The 23,169-nt window shown below is 45.9% G+C and overlaps 2 protein-coding genes across 2 annotated transcripts; one reads left to right on the top strand and one right to left on the bottom strand.

Annotated features, from left to right (window-relative positions):
* Window positions 1–775: 775 nt before the first annotated feature.
* Cct7 (chaperonin containing TCP1 subunit 7) lies at window positions 776–17,974 on the bottom strand. The gene is made up of 12 exons (XM_020179424.2): window positions 17,816–17,974; window positions 11,761–11,914; window positions 9,911–10,017; window positions 9,228–9,353; window positions 8,375–8,427; window positions 7,859–8,030; window positions 4,376–4,540; window positions 3,409–3,597; window positions 2,681–2,778; window positions 2,171–2,303; window positions 1,547–1,753; window positions 776–1,133 (listed from the first exon to the last, which is right to left on the bottom strand). The coding sequence occupies exons 1-12, from the start codon at window positions 17,819–17,821 to the stop codon at window positions 918–920; spliced, it is 1,626 nt and encodes a 541-aa protein (XP_020035013.1). The 5' UTR covers window positions 17,822–17,974; the 3' UTR covers window positions 776–917.
* An 877-nt stretch (window positions 17,975–18,851) lies between these two features.
* Pradc1 (protease associated domain containing 1) lies at window positions 18,852–23,143 on the top strand. Its single transcript, XM_020179479.2, has 5 exons — window positions 18,852–19,011; window positions 21,126–21,226; window positions 21,628–21,737; window positions 22,226–22,393; window positions 22,585–23,143. Exons 1-5 carry the CDS (start codon window positions 18,945–18,947, stop codon window positions 22,703–22,705), a joined length of 567 nt encoding a protein of 188 aa, XP_020035068.1. The 5' UTR covers window positions 18,852–18,944; the 3' UTR covers window positions 22,706–23,143.
* Window positions 23,144–23,169: the final 26 nt, after the last annotated feature.

The following is a 23,169-nucleotide window of genomic DNA, read 5'->3' as shown; positions in this document are numbered from 1 at the left end:
CTCTACCTAAACCACCGAGTTAAGGAGGGATGCCAGGCTGTAAAGCGTGGTTCTGCCCACTGCCCCATTCTGCTTTGAAATCCATCTATACGAATGTTAGGCTCGGTTTTTTCTAAAAACTGCTTCCCAGTTTCAGGCAGCAAAAGCTTCAATGACCCAAAGTGACATCATCATTTATCTCCAGTTCCAATAATTACTAACCTCAGCTCTAGCTGCAGGCCAGCTATTGGGAACAGACTGAGGCTGTTAGATGTTGCTAGATTTCTAGTTGACCTGTAACAGCCATTCCAAACTTTCACTGGTCATAAGAAAGGACAAAGGACTAACAAGATCACTAGTGGCTGAAGAGAAGTGTTCATCTACCTTCTCAATGAACTAGAGGTCACCAGAGTTCAGAAATGATGTGACCACCCCAGAATATCCCTCCCAGAGTCCTCTACTTTGAGATTCAGAGTAAGAGGAACAAATGTCTAAGCCAAGAGAATATGGAGGTAGAAAACGAGGAAATGTGACATATCTATTCAAACCAGAAAAGCCCTGACAGCAGTGGTTGAACTAGGCAGAGCTAAATAAGATGATGTCAGAAAAAAAGGAAGCAACCCCAAACTTCTAGCCCCTTCTGGGACAGAGAATGCAACCACAGTTAAAACTTCCTGACAGGGGCCACACAGGCCCCTCTATCTACCTCATTGGTGAATATACACAAAACTAATTATGAGAGGCAGTAGGACACTTATGAGTAAAACTACTGTGCCCAAATAATGTACAAACTGAATTCTAAGTCTTAAGTTTTATTTAAATAACCTCCAGTGAGAACATAGTGGGCCAATTACTACCATTTCTTCACATACCAATTCACCAAGCCAGGGAGGGGAAGCACACCTAAAAGCCAGCCTGCCAGCCAGGTGTGATGCCGCTCAGTGGAGGCGGCCCCGGCCCCGGCCAGCTGCTGGGGGAGTGTCCACAGTGGAGCGGGGGTTCTTGATGGTCTCATCTACAGACACAATAAGGCATGCAGCCTCAGAGGCTGCTGTCAGAGCATTGATCCGCACCATGGCTGGCTCCCACACAAAGGCCTGGAAGTTGTCAGCAATGTCCTCATTGTTGATGTCCACTCCATACCACATGCCCCCCTGAAGAGGAGAAAAAGAAAGAAGGCAATATGGAACTGCTCCCTAATTTTTTTTCTTGCATACTTTCCAAAAGACACAAATTATCAGGAATTTAGACTCTGTGAACTTGGCAGCACTCCCTTAAGGAAGACAGCATCTCCCTATGGTGTCCCAACAGAAACCTGGCAGTGCCTCTTCCCACCTGACTCCTGCTAACAACTTCCTTCCAATCTTAGATATGCTGACAACTTAAGAGTGTGGGCCCTCTCCCCAGAAGTTGCTATTTCCAGGCCTGGTACCCTGGCTTTCCCTCTGCCTACAGAGGTAGTTACACTGGGTTTAGTTTCAACCCAACATCTGGGCTGAGTGAGCACAGCAGGTTCAAAATCTGGTCCCTTCCACCCAGTTCCTAGACCCTGATGAGAAGGACCTACCTGGGCATGCCGAGCCCGCAGCTTATTAAGGATGTTTGTGGCATCAAAGCCAGCATTGTCACACAGCTGGCGTGGGATAATCTCCAAGGCCTTGGCATATGCCCCAATCAACAGCTGCTGTTTTCCTGGAATAGTCCGTGAGTAATCCCGTAGGTACTTGGAGAGCTCCATCTCAATGGCCCCGCCACCAGCAACCACTGAATCATTCTGCAGAGACCAGACTACCTCTCAATGCAAGCAGACCCCCAGCATAGGAAGAGAATGAGGCCTCATTTCTTCCCCCATCCCAAGCCTCAGGAGCCCAGAAATGCCACTAACACATTCCAACTTCAACCTCAATGTCACCAAAGGGCAGCTGAGGCTGAGGACACTGGCATAATCACTAGGATAGCTGAATACATGAGCTCTGCAGTTTAGTAACAAGAAAAATCTTAGTATTTAAGACAATATGACTTATTTTTGAGACAAAGGCTGTTTCTCTGTAAATTTCAAGGCAAATCAGGGCCTACCATGCCACCCAGGGAAGGGAAGATTACATAGGAAAGGGATCAGCACACAAATACAGTATCTGATCAGTTGGAAGGTAGAGAAGGTTGTGCAGGCAGGAGGTCACCAACCCATTACCTTGATGGCCCTCCTGACAATCATAATAGCATCATGTAAGGATCGCTCTGTCTCCTCCATAAACTGTTCAGCGCCACCACGGAGAATGAAGGTGCAAGTCTTGGCCTTGGGACAGCCAGTAAAGAAATTGTACCTATACCCAGGATGAAGTTGTATACACATGAACTCCTTTCTGTCACCATGCCTGTTCTCCCTACTAAACCATCCCAACACTTAGCAGCTGCTCTTTTGATCTTCACTCAGGATGCCCATTCCTAACCTTAAAGACATTTCCTTGGAAAGGTCTGGGACTGTACAACAGGGGTATGCATCAAAGACTGTGGCATCAGATGTTAAGTCCCAACTAGGTCTTCTTCCTCCTGTAACACTATGTATATAAGCTCTTCATGTCCCAGAAGGTAGGACCTCAAAAAAACAACTGCACAAGCTATATACCACACCCAACAGGCAGAAGGGCAGACCCAAGCAGTTCTGCCCTTCTGAGCCTATAGACAGCCCAGATCCACTCACCTCTCGCCTCCAATCTGAGTCTCTTCAAATAGCTGGCAGCGGCCCAGAACATCCACAGTCAGAGCATTCACACTGGTCTGGATCGAGCCTCCACATGCCTAAAGAGGAAGGAAAGCAAGATCATCTAGCAGTGAAGACTCAAAATGAGGCTAACTGGTTTCCTGCCACCCCACCCAGCCTCCAAACCAGTTCCCATGCTGGACTCTGCCACACTATCCCAGACTCCTGATAAACCACCTTTCCTTTGACCTCCAGGTGACCTGTACTCCTATCCCCCAAAGAGAAAACAAAACAGAACTAAGACACATGAAAGGCAAGTGAATCTGATTAAAAGGAGATGGGGTCCCTTGCTTTCAGTCTACACACCCTCCCTCAGACTAGGGTGTTTTGCGGTTCAGCAAGTGAACATAGGGGTGGTACTTTAGACCTAAGAGCAGCATTTGTGAAACAGTAAAGAATGGGACAACATCTGGCTGGAAGCATCACTTACTGAGCTTGTCCAGCTGATAGCATTATTGATGGATTCCATCAAACCAGATTCACTTCCTGACTTGTTTTGGTTAAACTAACTTGAAAGCAGTTATTACCAGGCACACAAACACTGGGAATAGAGTACTTCTTGGCAAAAGCAGGAGTTGAAAAGACAGGGCCAACCTGACACTATACTCCATTATACCAGGAATGGAAAACTCAGGACCATGAGGGACAGCCTATGAAAATTTGGTTACCATCACTGTCCTCTTCAGATCCTCCTCAGGCACACGGCCAGCGCAGAACATGTCCCTATCAGCAAAGTACTGGGTGGCCACATCTCCAATGGGGAGTTTAGACAAGATGACTTTGGCTCCAGATTGATGAATCTTTTCCAGTTTGTCATAGAGAATGTTCCACTCAGCATCAACAATTGCCTGATAATCCTAGAAGCCCAGAAAGAGGATATTTTAGGATGTAGGGTGGCATGTATGGTAGGCTAAAATCCTGCCCCCAAATAAAACATGCTGATTTATCTGGGTATTAACAGGGGAAAACAGAATACTCACCCTTCAGTACAAACGAACAAGGGACCTTTAAATTGACATAAACCACATAATACTTTGAAACACAAAAGCACAAAGTAATCCCAAGGCAGGGAGCTATCCAGAACTGGTGCTGCCAAGGTGTGAAAAATAGTTTAGCCTGGCGAGTTCTAGCCTCTTCTGAGGTGCTGTGCTCATGCCTGTTCAATGATAAGACCCCTCCCCCAAAGGCCATTCTGCACTGATGACATTGATACTACCTCCAGAGGCAGCCTTAGTTAATAGCAATGACCAGAGCATAAGAGTACATGACACCCAATCTAAAAGGGGAGGAGCCCACACCTGCCAGACCAAGGGGAATGACAATACCAGGCAGACTGTGTAGGTAGAGACCCCTTGCCAACCCCATTCCCAGAGCCAAAGCATAGTGATTCAACAGGTCTTTAGTATCCAAACTGCCTCAGGTTGAGGTCACTTAGAGAAAGCACAGAATTAGAAAGTAATTGACCCAGCATTTAAATATCAACACTCAGAATAAGAGAAGGGACCACAGGAGTCTGAGAAACAGAACCAGGCTTGAGCCCAGTCTGGGCCAGGAAACCCAAGGCTCTGGCCCAGAAAGCTATCCATTTCCACAAAGCTTCTAGCTATATACTGGTGAGGAAGGGCAAAAGCTTACCTCAACTGTATGGACTCTGATTTCAGCATTATCCTTCTCAGCTTTAAGTTCCAGCTCAACATTTAAAAGGGCGATCATGGGGTTATTGTACTTTTTGGGTTGCATTTCAAACCCAGCATAAGAGAACGTCTTTTTGAATGCAACACCGGCCACCAGCTGAGACTCCTGTTATACACAGACAGATAGCTCAATGGTTTAGTTCCAGCAGGAAATCAAATCTAGCTAGTGCTTTGCTAAGACAGTACTTGCTCTTCCCACGTACCTGAAAGAATTAACCCTATTTTAATTTTATTGCTGTAGCAGCCTTCCTATTATCACAATATTTGAGACAAATCATTTTGTAAAAAAAAAAAAGTAACCCAAAAACATATTTCAGTTGTTCCTTTACTATGAGAGAAATAATTCAGTATGTAGAGACAAAGCATGGTAAAGAACTGTTTGGACTATCCCTAAGGCTAGCCTCTGAAGCACCTGTTAAGGAATAACAATATATTCAAATATGGTACCAGAAAAGGCCCCAGACAGTTATAAATAAGGCAAAAGCAGTACAATGCTTTTTCCTTCTACCCCCACCTCCCCACCTTCAAGTCTCCTCCTACTGCACATGCACAAGCATGCAAACACACACATATACACACCCCACAGAAGTGTTATAGCCAGAACGCAAAACCAAAAGGTCCTCAGAATCAGAAACCCTCAGCAGTTGTCATTGTGGCCCTTCACATATCAATCCCTCCAGCCATGAGCTTCTACCATTTGGTCCATAAAGAATTTCTTGTGGGTTGGATTTAACTGCAGGGCTAGCACTCAGGACTGACTTTAGCATATCATAAGACTTAGATTCAAATCTCAGCACTCTGTCTTACTGTATGACCAAATCATTTCCCATTCCATGAAAAAAGGGTTATCAGTTCACTGACCTTTTGGTTCTCTCTCAGTGCTAATCTATAATACTATAGCTTACCCATGAATAGCACCTATCCCCAGTTCCTACATCATTCGAATCCACAGCCTCCTAAAGGAGTGATGTATAAGCTAAATCAAGATGAGCTTATGGATGAGCGAAATCAGTCCAACAGAAAAAGGGGTGTTTCCAAGAGGTGGGAGCAGTGTTACATAGTCACAGAATAAAGTCTTTTGAAGTCACTGGAATATAAAATAAGAGGGCAGGATGAGGCAGTAAGGAATATGGAGAGCAGAAGGAAAGGGCAAGGGCCAATGTAGGACCTTACAGGCCCTGCTAAATCCTAGCTCTTAAACAAGGAAATGTGAAACCCAGAAGGTTTTATAGGGAGGAGTAAAGTGTGAAGTTTTCACCCTGCAACAGAAAGATTTAGGGAATGAAAGATTGGGAAGGGTGACACTGGTCCCAGAAATGAATAAAGGAGATTAAAGAAATATGTGAGGCTCAGGAAAGGGAGAGGTGATAACTAAAGACATCGATCAGGAGGTTCTCAGTTAACCCTAAGAATAATAATCACTACCAGCATTTACTGAATTCTGCGTCAAGTTTTTATACATAAGGCCAGACGTGTTGGTGCATATCTATAATCCCAGCAACTTGTTATGCTGAGACAAGCGGACTGCAAGTTTGAGGCCAGCCTGTGCTATACAGCAAGACCCTGTCTCAAAAACACAAGTTTTTATATGCATCAAATGAGTGTGAGGCATTCTGGGGAAAACATAAGTGTGGCTTAGCATTCCTGGCTTTCTCATCAAATAAGATTGTTAGTTCTAAAGCCCAGTATGGTGGTATATGCCTTTAACCCCAGCACTTGGGAAGCCGAGGCAGGAGGGTCATGAGTTCCAGGCTAGGCTGGGCTGCATATTGAGACCTCTCACTAAACAAACAAAAAGCAAAACAAACAAAAACCAAGATTATTAGTTTTACATTAGAGATGTATTTCAGCGGTAACAGGCCCTGGATTCAATCCCAACACCACCAAAACAAAATTAGTTCTGAATTTTGGTTTAGTGAATGTCAATCTAATCTCAAGAATTAATGGAGGTTGGAAGGTTCAGAAGATGTGAAGGATTTCCCTATACATTTGTACAGGAAAGACACTGAAGTTAATGAGAAAGAACGTTAACAAGAAACACAGTAGGCCAGAAATTGAAAAGTCAAAAGGGCAGGCTGGTGGAATGGTTCAATTGGTAGAACACCTGCCCAGCAAGCATGATGCCCTGAGTTCAAATGTCAGTACTGCCAAACATGAAGAAAAGTCAAAAGTAGTGTGGAGACACCAATACCAAAGACTCTTTCCAGGCTCAAGCCTACAATCCTAGCTACTTGGGAGGCAGAGCTTGGAAGGATCATAGTTCAAGGCCAGCCCAGTCCATCTCACCCAATGGATAGGTGTGGTGGTGCTCACCTGTCATCCCAGCTACCTGGAGAAGCACAAATAGAAGGATAGCAGTCTAGGCCAGCCTGGTCTTAAAGCCAGACCCTATCTGAAAAATAGCCAACACAAAAAGGGCTGGTGGAATGGCTCAAATAGTAGAGTACCTGGCTTAGCAAGGACCAGGCCCTGAGTTCAACTGCCCCAGTACTGCCTCCCCACCCCAAAAGAATGTTTCCAGACAGATGCTATTGTGTTAAAAAAAAAAATGAGTTAACAGCTGTGCTGTCCAATACAGCATAGGGACTAGTCACATATTGCTATTTAAAGTAAATTAAAAATTCAGCTTCTGCCTAGCAAGTATTTGGCCGAGTTCAAAATCCAGTGCTTCCAGAAAAAAAAAAAAAATTCAGCTTCTTAGTTGCATCAGCTGTTATTTCAAATGCTCAACTGTCACATGTGGACAACGGCTACCACACTGGATGGCACTGAGTTAAGAGCTAACATGCTGGTATGGATCAATTACTAAAATATGATGTTAGATGAACAAAAGCAAGTTACAAAACATTATAAGCAATTGTGTTTAAAAACAGCTTTTGCATATATACTGTATGTACATACAGTAATTCTAGGAGACATACTTGCAAACTAATAATAGTACTTTCATATAGGGCAGGCAAGTATATGGAACATTCTCACTTTTCACTCTAGGCCTTTTTATACAGTTTTAATTATTGTTCATCTATTCAAGATAAATAAAAGAAGGGAGAGCTTGATGGTATCACTTAGGAGTGAAGAATGAACTGAAAAATACTCTCAGATTTATCACTAATTGGGAGGATCACAGATAAATTGCTCTGAGGTAGCCTTATCATGTCCTGACACTGACATGAAGAAACAAGAAAAAATCAATCAGTCCAATCTTCTATTCTGACAAGCAAATACAGATCCACAAAGATTACAAAATGTATCCAGACACAGTGTGTAGTGACAGTATGGGAAGGCACAGTCAAAGTCTGACTTCCTGTCCAATATGCATTCTCCCTCCAACTGTACTGTGTGCCCTCCTCCCATATGAAGCTGACTGAAGAGTCCCACAGGGCTGAAGGAACACAGAAGTCATCTAAGGAGCTAGCAGCCTTACCTCTAGGGCTCCACCTTGTACCTTCTTGATTCCAATCATTTTAAGCTGCAGCAATTCATCTAGCATCATCACAGCATCAACCACCATTTTAGCGAAGAAGGCTTTCTGATGAGAGATCAGCTTGGAACTCAGAGCTGTCATGGCACACTTTTCCAGCAGCTTCCTCTGTTCTCTGGAATACATGAGCAGAACGTGCATCAGGTCTTAAAAGACCGAACCCCTTACCTGATTCTACTGCCACATGAAGTAGTTCCCTTCCAGCCTCTAAACACAGCCCTGTCCAACTTCACATTCTGCATCTCTGGGATAGATTTATCAGTGACATATGGCAGCTATAGTCAGAGACCTCACGTGTGACAGCTTTTAAACTATAGTCTACAGCCTCTTTTGTGCTGTACAACCAAGGATCTGACGAGAGCCAAATAGCCACAGGCTCATATAGGAATTGCAACATGCTTCTGCATCCAGCTTCGCCACAGGAAGCCAAGGTTCTGACAAAGCCCACTGCAAACTTACACTTTATCTTGCTTCTTCACAGTCACAGCAATCTCTTTGATCTTGTTAACTGCCTGCCAAGAACAGAGGTTGAATGAGCCTCTCATGCTAAAGGCAAACTGATAAAGTGGATTTAATCTCTCATTAGTTCCCAGCCTGTTTACTCCCAAATCTTAAAGCATTTCTACTCTACAGCAAAACCACATTCCTGGGTCTTGTAGCTACCTAGGGAAACATAAAAGTCTATAGTTTAGGAAACTCTCAAAGTTAGAAATGTAGAGTAGGTATGCAGTTCTGAAGAATCATTAGGGTGTTTCCAGGATTTAGCTCTAGAACTGTATGTAACACACTAAGACAAATGAATGAAAACAAGAAATAACACTAGATTAGGCCAAACCTTCTAATTTACTAAGAACACCTACGACAACTTCCAAAGTAGTCCTCATGTAATCTCACTTTAATGTTACCACCCAAAATAGACAGCAAAGGAGAAAGTAAATCCTAGAGGGATTAAATGATTTGCCCCAGATCACAAAAAGAAGGTAAGAGGTTGAATAGCTAGGTCTCAAGACATGCTGGTTTTGTTTTTTATCAAGAACCTCACAGCATGTCTTGAGACCTAGCTATTCAACCTCTTACCTTCTAAGAGCGTATGTCTATGTCATAGTTGACCAGGCTGACTCCAACCTGAGGCTTAATCTATCTCAATAAATAGCTACTGAAAGGTAAAACTTAAGATTCCTAGGGAGAAGTCAGGAAATGCCTACCAGAACCCTGTTCTGCAGTCCCCCCATACCCCAGTAAAGTTATTGACCTCACTAAGAGAAATGTGAGGTGCCCAGGCACAAGGCCAAATGAACCAGTACTCCCATACCAACTGGGTGGCTGTGCGAAAAGCTCGGATGATGATCTGGGGATGCAGACCTTCCTCCACATATGGTTTCACCTGCTTCAGAAATTCTGCAGCCAACAGGGTCACTGAAGTGGTGCCATCACCAACCTGAAAGAGCATGACAGGCAGTGCACATTTTCTGAAGTTCAGGGAGCAAGGCCCTGAAACTCCACTTCAGGCACTATCCTTAAATGGATGTCAAGATCTTTTCTGGAAGATAGGTTTTTGCAACAAACAGAAAAGACAAACTTTATGTTATATATGTTTTACAATCATTACACACACACAAACACAAACGCAACCTCGGAGCTTCTAGTTCTGTTTTACAAGATTTTAACAGATGAGAGGTTAAATTATTTACTTAGCAACTCACATGAATAACAGCACACAAACCCTGTTCTCAGAGTTTAGACTTAGTCTGTAGGACTTAGACCTAAAGACCATTGCCATTCATAATATGTTAATGGACAGGAAAGCTATATGCAAAGAGTTATATGAACTTTTGAAGATTATTAATTTTTTAATTTTAAATGTTTTTACAAGCATTCATTACTTGTTCAATTATAATTTTGGATGTAAAATTAAAAAAATTATGAGAAGAGTGAAGTAGCAAGCAAGCATGTGTTCCAACCATCACTTAAATATGTATGACTGATTTTCGGTACCTCAGCATCTTGGGATTTGGCAATATCCACTAATGTCTTTGCAGCAGGGTGGACAACATCAAGAAGTTTCAGAATTGTGGCACCATCATTAGAAATTGTTGCTTTGCCTTAAGAGAAACAAACATAAAAATTTAAAGCCCCTTTCTTAAATTATGTTCTTCTATTTGGACCTGCAGTCTATTTTTTTTGGGGGGGGGGAGACACGAGGGAGTACTGGGGTTTAAACTCAGGACCTCAAATCTGCCAGGTAAGCACTACTACTTGAGCCCTTTTTGTTTCCCTTTATTTTTCAAATAGGGTCTACCACTCCTTTTCTGCCTAGAGCTGAACTTGGACCTTGATTCTATCTCTGCCTCCTGTCTAGCTGGGATCAGCTTAGCTGAGATTATAGACGTGCCACACTGGGCTTGTTTTTTTGAGACAGGATCTGGCTCACTTTTGCCCCAGCTCCTTCCATCTCTTCTTCCTACATAGCTGAGATTACAGGCATGAACCACCACACCTGGCCCCTGGTATAATTTCTATTGAGATGGGGCAGAAGGGATGGTATCTAATCTTTGGCAGGGGAAGGGGTGGACAGGAATGCAGTTTGAACTCAAGGGCTTCATGCCTGCAAAGCAGGAGCTCTACCTCTTGAGCCACACTTCCAGTCCATTTTGCTCTGGTTATTTTGGACATGGATCTCACAAACTATTTGCCTGGGCTAGCCTGAACCTCAATTCTCCCCATCTCACCTCTCAACTAGCTAGAATTACAGGCATGACCCACTGGTGCCCACTCCAATTTGATCTTTATATAGTTAGTTAATTCTGTGTAAAAAGAGCTGAAGTCACAAGCTTTTAAAGAACACAGGCTCCTGATTTTCTCTGAATAGCAATTAGTACAGTTCAACTAGATATTTAAAAAAGTCTTTAAGCTGGACACCGGTGGCTCATGTCTATAATCCTAGTGCTACGTGGAAGGTTGAGATTGGGAGGATTGTGGCTCAAGGCCAGCCTGAGCAAAAAGTTTGCAAAACCCCATCTCAACCAGTAGCTGGGCATCCTGGTGACATGCATACCTGATGGAGGTTCTAGGTTAGCCTGGGCAAAAAAGCTTGTGAGACTGCAGTTCAGTGAGAAAAAACTGGGTGTAGTGGCACATGTTTGTCATACCAGCAATGACAGAAAACATAAAATAGGAGGATCGTGGTCCAGGCCACCCTGTGCAAAAACCGAGACCCTATCTCAAAAATAACCAGAGAAAAAGGGCTGAAGCCATGGCCAAGAGTTAGTGTGCCTGACTAGCAAATGTGAAGCTCTGAATTCAAACCCCAGCACCCCCCCCACACACACGCTTTAAAGGAGTCAGGTGTTGTGGTGCTTGCCTATAATACCAGCTCTCAAAAGGCTGATCTCAAGTTCAAGGTCAGCCTGGGTTATATCATGAGACCTTGTCTCAGAAAAAAAAGAAAAAATTTGAATGAGAAAGTATTTAGACACTTTTATGACAGCTGATACCCCAGTATTTCACATGTCAATTAATACATTAAAACTTAAAGAGCATGGTCTGATGGAGTGGCTCAAGCAGTAAGAGTGCCTACCTAGCAAGCGTGAGGCCGAGTTCAAACCCCAGTGCCAACCAAAAAAAAGAGAGAGAGAGAGAGAGAGAGAGAGAGAGAGAGAGAGTCTCCTATATATTCCCACAAGAACTCAGCATTCAGGACAAGGTAAGAAATGGCACTGCACTAGAGTGATCAATTCCTTAGGGATCTTACAAGCAGTGTGCCTTCTGATGTCACCCTATGCTAGTCTCAACACTCTCCAGATGCCTCCTCTCTTACACAGCCCTGAGGAACCCTGGAGACTTACCTCGGCCATCCACAATAAGCTTGTCCATGCCACGGGGACCCAAGGTGGTTCTGACAGCCTCAGCAATCACTTGGCAGGCACTGATGTTACTCACGAGCTGAGGGATGCCTTGGGAGCTATCCGTCCCCTCTTTCAACAGGATAACTGGTGTGGGCTAGAGAAGAAAGAACAATCGACTGCTTCAATAATCATCTAAAACAGGAGACTCAAGGGGGCAGTGGACAGGAAAGATCCTCCCAATTCCTCCATAACAGAATTATCTAGGGTCTTTTAAAAGTGCAATCCCCTACTATCCACCATATCCATTCCCCAAATTGCCTCTTCCTCCAGGGGCACCACCAAGGCTGAAGTCTACCCTGCAGGTGTGCTAGGCAGGAAAATGGTTTGAGAAGCACTGATCTAGTCTAAGAGAACAAATCATGTGTTTTCTAGTTCCCAGCTAAATGAATATGGCCTTTTCAACTTTCAACTTCATTCCCTATGCTGAAGAACCAGGTCACAATACAGGATGAAGAGCAGTACCCCCCAGCAAATATCCACTTGTCTAGAGTAGGTTTTGTCTAAAACGACAAAGATTGTGCTTAAAGAAGCAGATGCAGTACACAAGGTGCCAACAGCTTGAGATCCTATCCTGGAGATGTCCATGCAAACCTCTTTATGAGTGACCTTTAGTTGGAATGTAGGAAGATAGGCAGAATAACAAAAAACACTTTTGTCTTGCCTGACAAAACTGAACACCTACATCATACAGCTATGTTTCCTCCTCATACTGGCTTCATACCCTTCTATGTGACTAATTTCCAATCTAATACCCCAGAGTAGTTTTTGTCTTTTTTTCACATTGGCCCCCAGAAGGGTAACTACTCAGGCAATAGCTTTCTTTGCAGACCTACTCTGGAAAATCTGGGAAGACAGGGGATGCTACTTGTTTTCAAAGGCCTCAGGCAGAAGGACTGCAAGTTCAAGGCCAATCTAGGCTATGTGGTGAGTTCAAGGCCAGCACAGTGTGACCCTATCTCAGGTAAGTAAGCAAATTAATTAATTAGTTAATTAATAATACGCCTGCTTAGATAACTTTCCTTCAATGCCCAGAAACACAGACAGTGGTTGGCAAACCAGAGATCCCCTCTATACATCCAAGCCCCAGCCTTCAGGGATGAGTTGTTAACTATAGATTGTCATCCATGTTTGATTAATTATACATGCAAACAAAATGGAGGACTAGAGGCATGGCTCAAGAGGTCAAGTGCCTGCCTCGCAAGCTCAAAGACCTGAGCTCAAACACCAGTACTGCCAAACCTCTCCCTCTAAAGCCAGAATGTAGTAAGAGGAAATACTATTTCAACAATTTTACTGTCGGTTTTTTTTACATATGTTAGCAGACTATAATTTAAATTTATTTTTTGAAAGCCAGTGCCCTCTTCCACCCCCAAAGGTACTTCATACTGAATAGAGAAGGCACAGGAATGTACAGGGCTGACCCCTAATGAGAAATTCACACTCCAGACATGGTCTTGCAACCATGAGTACAAGTCCATATTAACTGGGCAATTCCTTAACAAGTTTGATTCCTTTAGCTAGTATAGCTGAAGGGGAGCAAACGACAAGAAGACTGGAATACAGGTGAAAAGGTGGGCAGAAAGTAAGTCACACAGCCTTGCAACAGGCCACACTAAGGAGTTTAGATTGTGTTCCTAACCAAAGGGGAAGTCCTGGAAAAGCTTTTAGCAGAGGAATCACATGCTGTGATTCACATTTAAACAAAACCACTGGATAAAATGACTAAGAGGCAAGATATAATACACAAATAAATGTATAAGAGAGGACTGGAAAATGCCCAGCAAATTCTTTAAAGTTTTTACACAAGAATACTTGTCAATAACTCTGCTCTACCATGGTCAGGCATGGAACTGGAGGGAAATTTTTGTGTTCCAGGTCTGGTGGCAAGAAGTGGCTTCTTTATACTCCTAGCATGGACCTGGTCTCTGGATCCATCTGTAATGGAATGATATGCCTCCCAAAGTCCCCACCTTCTCATGGTCCTGCTAAATCATTCCTTAGGGAAGCCTTGAATTTCCTCTGGCCTACCTCTGCCCTAGACAGAATCTTCTGCTTTCAATGAAAACCAACCTGAGTCAAACCTAAAGCAGCTCCGACAGGTTCTTTCACCTCACCAATGGGCTAACTTGTCCAATGTTTTTGCAGATGTTTTCTCACTTCCACTTCCAAGTTGTACCCTCATCTGTAAGAGTCACCTCAAGCTTTCCTTCAGTGTTGATAGCCCTCTCACAATCATAGTTCATGTTCCCCAAACCCACCAGACTTCCTATAAAAAATGTGCAAGTACCAACCCCACAAAGTGACATAGCACAAGAAATGCAGATTCTTCATATTCAGGGAAAGCAGTGTTATGACAGGAAGCAGAGTGGCTATAGTGGGCAAGATAAGCCAATTTTCCAGAAAAAAGCTAAAACTACAAATAAGGTTGTGCTGAGGCTTGAGTGTGTTGAGCCTAACTGCAGATCTAAGAGAACACTGGCTACTCAGAGATGCTAAGTGGCTGAGCATCGTAGCTCATGCCTATAATCACAGTTTCTCAGGAAGAGGAGATGGGGAGGAGATCATGCTTCAAGGCCAGCCAGAGCAGTAAGTTTTCGAGGCCTCATGTCAACAAATTAGCTGAGTGTGGTGGTGCATGTCTGTAATTCCAAGACACACAGGCAGAATCATGGTCTGAGGCCAGCTGGGACAAAGTAAAAGACCCTATCTGAAAAATAACTGAAGAAAATAAGGGCTGGTGGCGGAGCACAAGTGGTACAGCCTTTGTCTAGTAAGTGTGAGGCCCCAAGTTCAACCAAGTATCACCAAAAATAACCAAAAAAAAAAAAAAGAAGAAAAAGATGCAAGCATTTTGAACTGGGAGGAGGTAAGAAGAGAAGGAGCCAAGTAATCCAGTTCTAAGCTACATCTTTTGTTATGTTGGAAAATTATAATTTTCTACCAAAACCACTTCTAAGCCATCAGGCCAGCAATTCATCAGAGCCCAAACTGTCTCTTTGGCACTAAACAGGGGCATCTGGATCGGGGCAACTTAAAATTCTCTCCACTTTCCTTTGTTCTCATCCTTTACATTGCCATCCACTTTAAAGTATGAGTTTCACAAATGTAAGGGCCATAATACTCTTACTTTGTAGAGCACCAAGATATTGCCACACATGAAGCATTATCTAGCAACTTTTGGTATTAAAAATTCAGTTGTTCCTAGCCAGGTGCTAGTGGCTTACACCTATAATCCTAGCTACTTACAAGGCTGACATGGGAGGATCACAGATTGAGGCCAGCCTGGGCAAATAGTTCACCAGACCCATCTCCAAAATACCCAGAGACCAAAATGGACTGGAGGTATGTGACTCAAGTGGTAGAGCACTGCTTTGAAAGCATGAAGCCCCGAGTTTAAATCCCAAGTCCCATCAAAACAAAACAAAAAAATCAACTGTTCTTGCCTAGCAAGCATAAGGCCCTGAGTTCAAAACTCTATACCACAAAAGATTTTAAAAAAAAGCACCAACTTCTTGACTTTTTGGGGGGGGGGGAAACTAGCAATAGAGTGACACTAGCTTTAACTGAGAATTCTTAAGTACGCAAGGATTTGAAAGCAGCTGACCACATATTCCCCAAGTTCTCTATGCCTTGTAGGCCCTTCAGAAATGGCAGGCAGGGAAGAGGAGATCTAATGGGGAGTGAAAGGATGGAGCACTGGAGGGAGCCAACCCAGGCCAAGCAAGATGGGCTCTCTCCTCCCAGTTCCCAGGAGCAGGCAATGAGTTGGAAAGCCCATGGTCTGTCCAAGTTATTTTCAATCTCACTATTTTTAATCCTCCACTGTCTGCCAAGGGTATCAGAAAAGGCTTAGGAGTTTCAGCTTAAAGATCTTCCACTTCATCCTCCACAAAAGGGCTTATTTAACATTACGCTTTATGGTCTATAAAACAAAACCAGGTGATAGATGCCAAGGCACACAGCTCACCAACACAAAAACAAAGATATACATTCTGTTCCAGCTGAATCAAAGTCACAGGGCTGAGGCTTCAGGGGACCTGTTTACCTCTTTCCATCACTGAAGACTTCTAGAATATCAGAGACCAATTTGATGACAGCATGGAGGATTCCTGGTGACAGAAGTTTCACATTTCAAAAGGAGAGAGATACCCAGCAGGTAAACAAGCCTATCTGACAGAGCAGGTAAAACCCAGGTGTCTGGTCTGTAGTCCTTTGGTGAAGGGTTTGTATTGCAATGCTGGGGATCAAACCCAAAGCAGTGCCCATGCTAGGGCAAGTGCTCTACCACTGAGCTACATCCCCAGCCCTGGAAGAGCTTTGGTTCTAATCCCAGTTCTTTGAAAGCCAATCAAATCTATGATAGCAGTACTAGGAGAAAGGAAGCAAGCAAGAGCCTAGCCAGCATCTAATGAGTGCTTAACTTCACACTAGACACTTTACACGTTATTAATTTGCTGAGTCCATTATAACAATTATTTATTGCTATTCCTTCTAAAAGACTAATGACCAGAAATTAAATAACATGTTCAAAGTCACACACTAGTATAGGGCAGAGCTGAGTTACACACATAGGCATTCCGTATTGCTCCAGAGCCCTAACTCAACTAGTTACACTATACTATCCTGTCTCTGCACAAAATCAATACGTACTTAAACAGGTAATTTTGTTTTAAGACAGGGTGTCACTATGGAGCCCAGGATGGCCTTAAATTCATGATCCTCCAGCCTCAGTCTCCAAATGCTGGGGTTACAGATATGCACTACCATGCCTAGCTAGGAACAGGTAACGTTGAAGATGAACTGAAAGGGGGCAGTTCTGAGGACATGAAGGGGAGAAGGAAGCATAGATAGATGCTTCTGTACAAATTCCTTCTACCTTGAGTACAAGCTGCACTCACAAGGCATTTGGTAGAAGGACACTTATAAGGATAGGGAGAAGTTGCAGAAAACAGGAGAAGAGAACAGAACTGAGTAGAAAGTTAAGAAATGCCAGGTGCACAGGGTTTTGCCACAGAACACCACATTAGAAGCTGGCCCTGGGTTGGCAGTGACTCAAGTGATACAGCGCCTGCCGATCAAGCATGAGGCCCTGAGTTCAAACCCCAGTTCCGACACACACACACACACACACACACAGAAGCTGACCCTGTTCAACAGCAACTCAGATTTACCATCAAAGCTGTAGAGTGAAGGATACCTCACGCCGCTCTGAAAGGCAGGTTAAATGGAGAAAGGGGGAGGTAGGGCTACAGGTAAACCTTCAGGAGACTCTCACGTTAGTGTAAAACTAATACACACATACTACCCTAAGGAAACGAGACTCGGGTAGTCAAGCAGAATAACCCATCCAAAGCCACTGGAGTCAGAGCCCAAATCTTCCCGTGTCTGACGCCGTGTCCCCATTTGCCTTGCCCATTCTCCTGGCTGAGAGGCTGCATCTCCGGCATCGAGATGTGCTTGGTACATTCAGAAAGCACTACAAACGCATCTACTTAACGACTGAGTGAGTGAATGGATTCAGGCACGAGTGGAGGAGTCGGCTTGCGCTCGACTCGGCCCAACCTAAGATCCCCACGCTGCCTCTGCGCGCTCAAGCGCACGCCTTCCCATCCTGCACCTCCCAGAGCTGCCCGGGCCTCCAGGTCTGGCGGCCGACCGCGTACACACGCCCAGCCTGCACTCGGCTTCAACAGGGCTAGACTGAGGGCTCGAAAAACGCGTCCTCGAAGTGGATCCGCGGCCCCGAAGCACCCTGGGACCTGTAGTCCCCGAACTGACCAGCGCTTCAAGCCCCGTAGGGCTCTAGCCAACCGCTCCTGCTCCTGGGCAGGGCTGAGCCAGGCCGCGGCGGGTCGGAAGAGCCCACAGGCAGGGTGTCGGGATTAGGTCAGAGGCGGAAGGCTGGAGAGGCTCCTACAGGCCGGACCCCGGCCCGGTTGCAACAGCACCGGCCAGATGGCGGCGGATGGCGATGGATGCGCGAGACTCCACTCACCATCATCTTGGAAGCTTGTTCAGCGGCCCGCCAGTCCTCTGTCCTCCGTGTCCGGGCCGCCCAGCAAGCCCACAATGCCCCGCGCCAGAGAAGTTCCCAGAAGCTTCGTCAAGCCGTTGGACCGCGAGAGGAAGGGGACGGGCCACTTCCGCAACTCTATGGTTAGCTACTACGGAGTCAGTATGGCTAGCACGGCCACAGGCTGGGTCTCGCGGACGCTCTAGCTATAAAGTCTTGTTAGGAGCGGGTCGCCGGGCTTTGCATGTCTTTTTTCTCTTTTAAGGACGGACGGTCCTTGTTCTGGCCGCGGCACCTACTAACTTTGAATCCATCCCCCTTTGTTCCCGGATACCAGACGAAGGCGTGCAATAAGCGCCTTACATGAATATTGCTTAACCTTCACAGCCCTACGGCGTTGGTATTATTAATGTGCCCATTTTTCACATGGGAGGTTAAGAACGGTGTCCAGTTGACGGCAAGCGGGAGCGAAGTGGGGGCACGGGAAACTAGCCTAAACTGGCCAGCGCCCCCTGGCGGGTTAGCTGCATCAGGCCACGGCCTCAGCACCTACATACTTTTAGCGCGCCAACAGTGGTGAAACTGGACGGAGGACCACATGGGCTCTAGACATACGCCTTTCCCAGAAGGGGATGAGGAGGAGGGAAGCACAAGTGGAAGAAAGCAAGTCATCGTCGAGCGATGTGAATCTGTCTCACCAACACTGCAAAAGCCGACGGCTTTTTGTAGCTGAAGACGGCTTTTTGTAGCCGCCCACCAGCTCACCCTTTCTCCCAGACCCGCCCACTGCCAGCGAGGTCCCAGAGACTCAAATCTATACTGAGAAACGCGGGGGCGGGGCTGCCATCAGTTGCTGTTAAGAGTTTAGGCGAATCAGCGCTCGGTTCCACTTCTCCTGGCCAATAGGAAGTGGACTAGGGCGCAGAGGCGGAAAATGCGGCTACATGAGCAGGCGTCAGAGCCAATCAACCGTAGACTTCGTTCTCGTCCACCAACCAGCGGGGAGAGCGGGTCTGTGGGCGGGAGGCCGGAGCAGCTGTCAGGCTAAAGTCCGGCGAGCTAAGAGCGGCGGGACGGCGGAGGAAACGCGGCGCCCGACAGGGCCCTGGAAATGGTCCCCGGAGCCGCGGGCTTGTGTTGTCTCGTGCTTTGGCTCCCCGCGTGCTTCGCGGTCCACGGTGAGCGGCAACGGGCGGGGCTGTGCTGCGGGGAGGGGCTGGCCGTCCAGTTCGCGCGCGTCTCTGGTCCGGGGGCCACAGGTCACCTTGGGGACCCCGCAAGTTCGGGGTGGGGCAGGTCCGGAGAAGGGCGGCTGGTTTGAGTGGGTGCTGATCCCTCGGGCCATGAGCTGAGCATGACCTGAGTATGAGTTCCGAGTCCTCCGCACCCACGTCGAAGCAGGTCTCCCCAACCCCCCTCCACTAAGGACTCAGGAGATTTCAGGTGCGATCAGGAGGAGCACAGGGACAGCTGGAGATACAATCTGGAGAAATGTGTGAACATTCATATACATAGACATGAGCACACATTCCTACACGTGAGCTCGCACACAGAAGCATCCATGTACACGGCCTGCTTGCACCTATACAGCACATAAACGTATACACCTACACACATACGTGAACACATACATACACCCCCAACTTATTTGCATAAGCACACGAAAAGGCCAAGCAAGGGTGTGCGCGGAGAGGAGGGATTAATGCTAAACCAGTTAGGCTTCCGGGGGACTGGGCGGGGGGGGGGTGGGGTGGGGGGGTGTTCTGTATCTGATGCATAGGCTTCACACCCAGTGCCAAGTCCATGGAGCTCTATTTGGTGCTGTGATCTGGGCAGTAAACAAGAACAACTAGAGCCACAGTCAGTCCCAACCCAGAAACAGTGATATCTTAGACTGACTAACAGGCCTGTGGCAACAGCTTCTATAAATCTCTCCAGGCTAAGGAATTCAGGAACTTAAGTCCCTGTAAATCGTTAAACCTTGATGCTGAAGAGAGATTCCTATACCCCAGAAAAATCTGGTTGTTCTGGCAGTTCTCATGCTCAGGGCATTGAAGCTCAACATAGTTGTTCATTTATCCAATAACCTTTACTGAGCACCCACTATATCCTAGCCACTGTGGAGCACCTGGGACTCAGCACTGAATAAAGCTGCAAATGTACAATCCTTGTCCTGGTGGAGGCAGCAGACATTAGAAAATTATGAATACCATATAATATCAAATTGAAAGTATAACTTGGAGGGGAAACAAAAAGTACATTTTGAATGGGTGTAGGAAAGGGGAATCATCCATTAGGCAGCAGTTTTTGCGGGAAAATAACAGGTAAGCTCTCACCTGAAAGATGACAAAAAGTGAGCCACCTGAAGAAGAGCAGATGGATCGGGAGTGAGGAGCCTTCCAGGTAAAGAGAACATCTTACAGGAAGACCCAAAGAAATGAAGAAACTGAAAGGAGGTCCATGTGGTGTGAACATAGGAAGGAGGAGACAGAGTTGGAGTAGTGGCCAGGAGTCAGATCAAGCAGAGCCCTAAGGCCACAGTGACAAGTGGTATAGACTTTAAGTATAAAGAAAATTATTGAAGGGTATTGAAGCCCTGGTAGGGGCAAGGTGGTCATAATTTTAAGATCCCTGGTGGTTGATTGGGGGAATGAACCTTAAGGAGCAAGAATGGAGGTAGACAGGAGGCTGGAGCAGAAGGATTGTAGAGCCCAGGAGCTGGAAACCAGCCTGGGAAATATAACAATACCCCCCTCAGAACAACAAAAAAGGATAAAAGCAGATAGATCATTAAAAAGCTGGAACAGGCACTGGTGGAGTGGCTCAAGTGGAAGATCATCTGCTTAGCAAGCTCAAGGCCCTGAGTTCAAGCCCCAGTATTGCCAAAAAAAAAAAAAAAAAACTGGAATAGTCAGGACAAGAGGCAATAAATGGATTGGAGGATGGCAGTAGGTCCACAGTCAAATTCCCAGTGAGAAAAAAACAAATGTTGCGCCCAGGCCACTTTATGTCCACTCTGAAACTCTTATGTTCACTTCAGAGCAAAAAATGGATTAACCCAAGAGCTCCCTAGCTCACCTGTGTAAGCAGCAATTGATGAAAACCTCCATAATTACTCTACATCAACTCTGTCCTCTCCAGGGCAGAAACTATCTATCCCACCTTCTCTGGGGAGCCAATCAACTAAAGCTGGGTCTCTCGGCCCAGACTATAGCCAGCTTAGTTGAAGACATGCTGATCTGAACCCAGACTTCTTCCTGGAGGCTTTTCATCTGTAACCTTTTTCCTTTAGGCTTACGCATCCATGATTATTTATACTTCCAAGTGCTGAGCCCCGGGGACATTCGGTACATCTTCACAGCAACACCTGCCAAGGACTTTGGTGGTATCTTTGTAAGTTTGGGGGTGCCCCTGATCTCTGCTCCTCAGCCTTCCCCTTTCCTTCACCTGAGTGCTGGGACAGGGAAGAGAACAGAATCCAGTTCTACCCTTTAGGAGCTGCAGTACAGAAAGGAAGTGCTTCCAACTATTAACCTGAGTGTACTGTAGACTCAGGCACCTGGGAGGGGCAAGCTGTCTTACTAAGGGATGTGAAATAATGAAAAGGGCACCAGCTTTCTCTACCAGCTCTTCTTCTAGGTACCCACATTCTTTCCCTATAACTAGCTCCCTTACCTATCTCACACAAAGGCAGGGTAAGGATGAACAACCAACTAGGCATTTCTGAGAATTAAGAGGCCAAAGCAGATGTGTCTCTTTACACTCTTCTGTCCAAATGTCTATACATTTTTCAGCATACAAGGTATGAGCAGATTCACCTTGTCCCTGCTGAACCTCCAGAGGCTTGTGGGGAACTCAGCAACGGTTTCTTCATCCAGGACCAGATCGCTCTAGTGGAGAGGGGGTAAGGAGTGGGAAGGCATACCACAAGGGGAGGGCAGACACAGCAGATTCTGAGATCATGGCTGGTGGTGGTGCTTTGAAATAACTGTTTTTGAATAATTCATCTTCTTAAGGGTCTTTAATACCTTAAGGGTCATGCATGTGGTACATGCCTATAATCCCAGCTACTCAGGAGGGGGAGTCAGGAGGATCAAGAGTTCAAGGTCAGCCCAAGAAAAATTAAAAAGACCCTGTCTCAGAAACAATACAAACCAAAAGGGCTGGTGAGTGATTCAAGTGGTATCCAGTGCTTGTTTGGTATGCATGAGGCCCTGGGTTCAATACCCAGTACTGACCAAAAAAGAAAAAAAAGTGTTAGGATTGTCAATGCTTTTAGCTATATGTACTTAGGAGTCTTTATAAAAAGTTCTCCATCATCTTCCTTTCATTCTTCTAGGGGAGGAGTAGCTAGCACTGCCTTTCGTTTTGTCTCATTACCACCTCTTCCAGGGGCTGCTCCTTCCTCTCCAAGACACGAGTGGTACAGGAGCATGGTGGGCGGGCCGTGATCATCTCTGACAACGCTGTTGACAATGACAGCTTCTATGTGGAGATGATCCAGGACAGTACCCAGCGCACAGCTGACATCCCTGCCCTCTTCCTGCTCGGTCGAGATGGGTAAGGCCTCTTTGTCTCTGGCAATCAGCACCTGGGTGCCATCACTCAGGGAGGTCAAGCTTCCTCTTGGGGTGCCTCTGTTGGAGGGCAAAAAAAGTTCTCAGGCTCTGGAACTCCCAGAGTAATAAGGGCAGTGGGGAGTGTTGGGGCACTAAGAAAGTGACCATCTCCACCTCTTCATGCCCTCTCAGCTATATGATCCGCCGCTCCCTGGAACAGCATGGGCTGCCATGGGCCATCATTTCCATCCCAGTCAATGTCACCAGTATCCCCACGTTTGAGCTGCTGCAACCTCCCTGGACCTTTTGGTAGAAGAGTTGATCCCACATTCCAGCCATAAATGACACTGGGCTGAGAAAGCAAAACCCAGGAATTCTGCTATCTGGAATGTGGTAACAGCATCTGGGAACAAGTGAAGCCAGGCAGAGGAAAAGGGCCTTGGCCAGGCTAGGGAAGGGAAGCCTCACCACTGGCGTTCCCTTCCCCATGGCCTCCAAGGATATCTGTGGCTGCAGGAAGAAGCAAGAGCCAAGCCCCAGGTCTTCGGGCTACAATCTGGAACAAAAGGAGTTATAGGCAAGCAGCCCAAGTCATCTGTGACCTGTCACATACCACCTGGTTCAGCTTCCCCCTCCCAGTCGCCTCATAGTGACCTTCACAGCAGTTGCTGGATGGCTTAAGGATCTGGTGATTGGGGACTTGATAAAACCCTCACTGACTGTAGCAATAAAGCCTCTCATCGGGGTTGCATCTGTGTCTTAGAGTAAGCATGCCCA

Source organism: Castor canadensis, chromosome 12, assembly GCF_047511655.1.
Source record: "Castor canadensis chromosome 12, mCasCan1.hap1v2, whole genome shotgun sequence".
In the NCBI taxonomy this organism is placed as follows: domain Eukaryota; kingdom Metazoa; phylum Chordata; class Mammalia; order Rodentia; family Castoridae; genus Castor; species Castor canadensis.
This window is presented reverse-complemented; position numbering and strand designations above follow the sequence as displayed.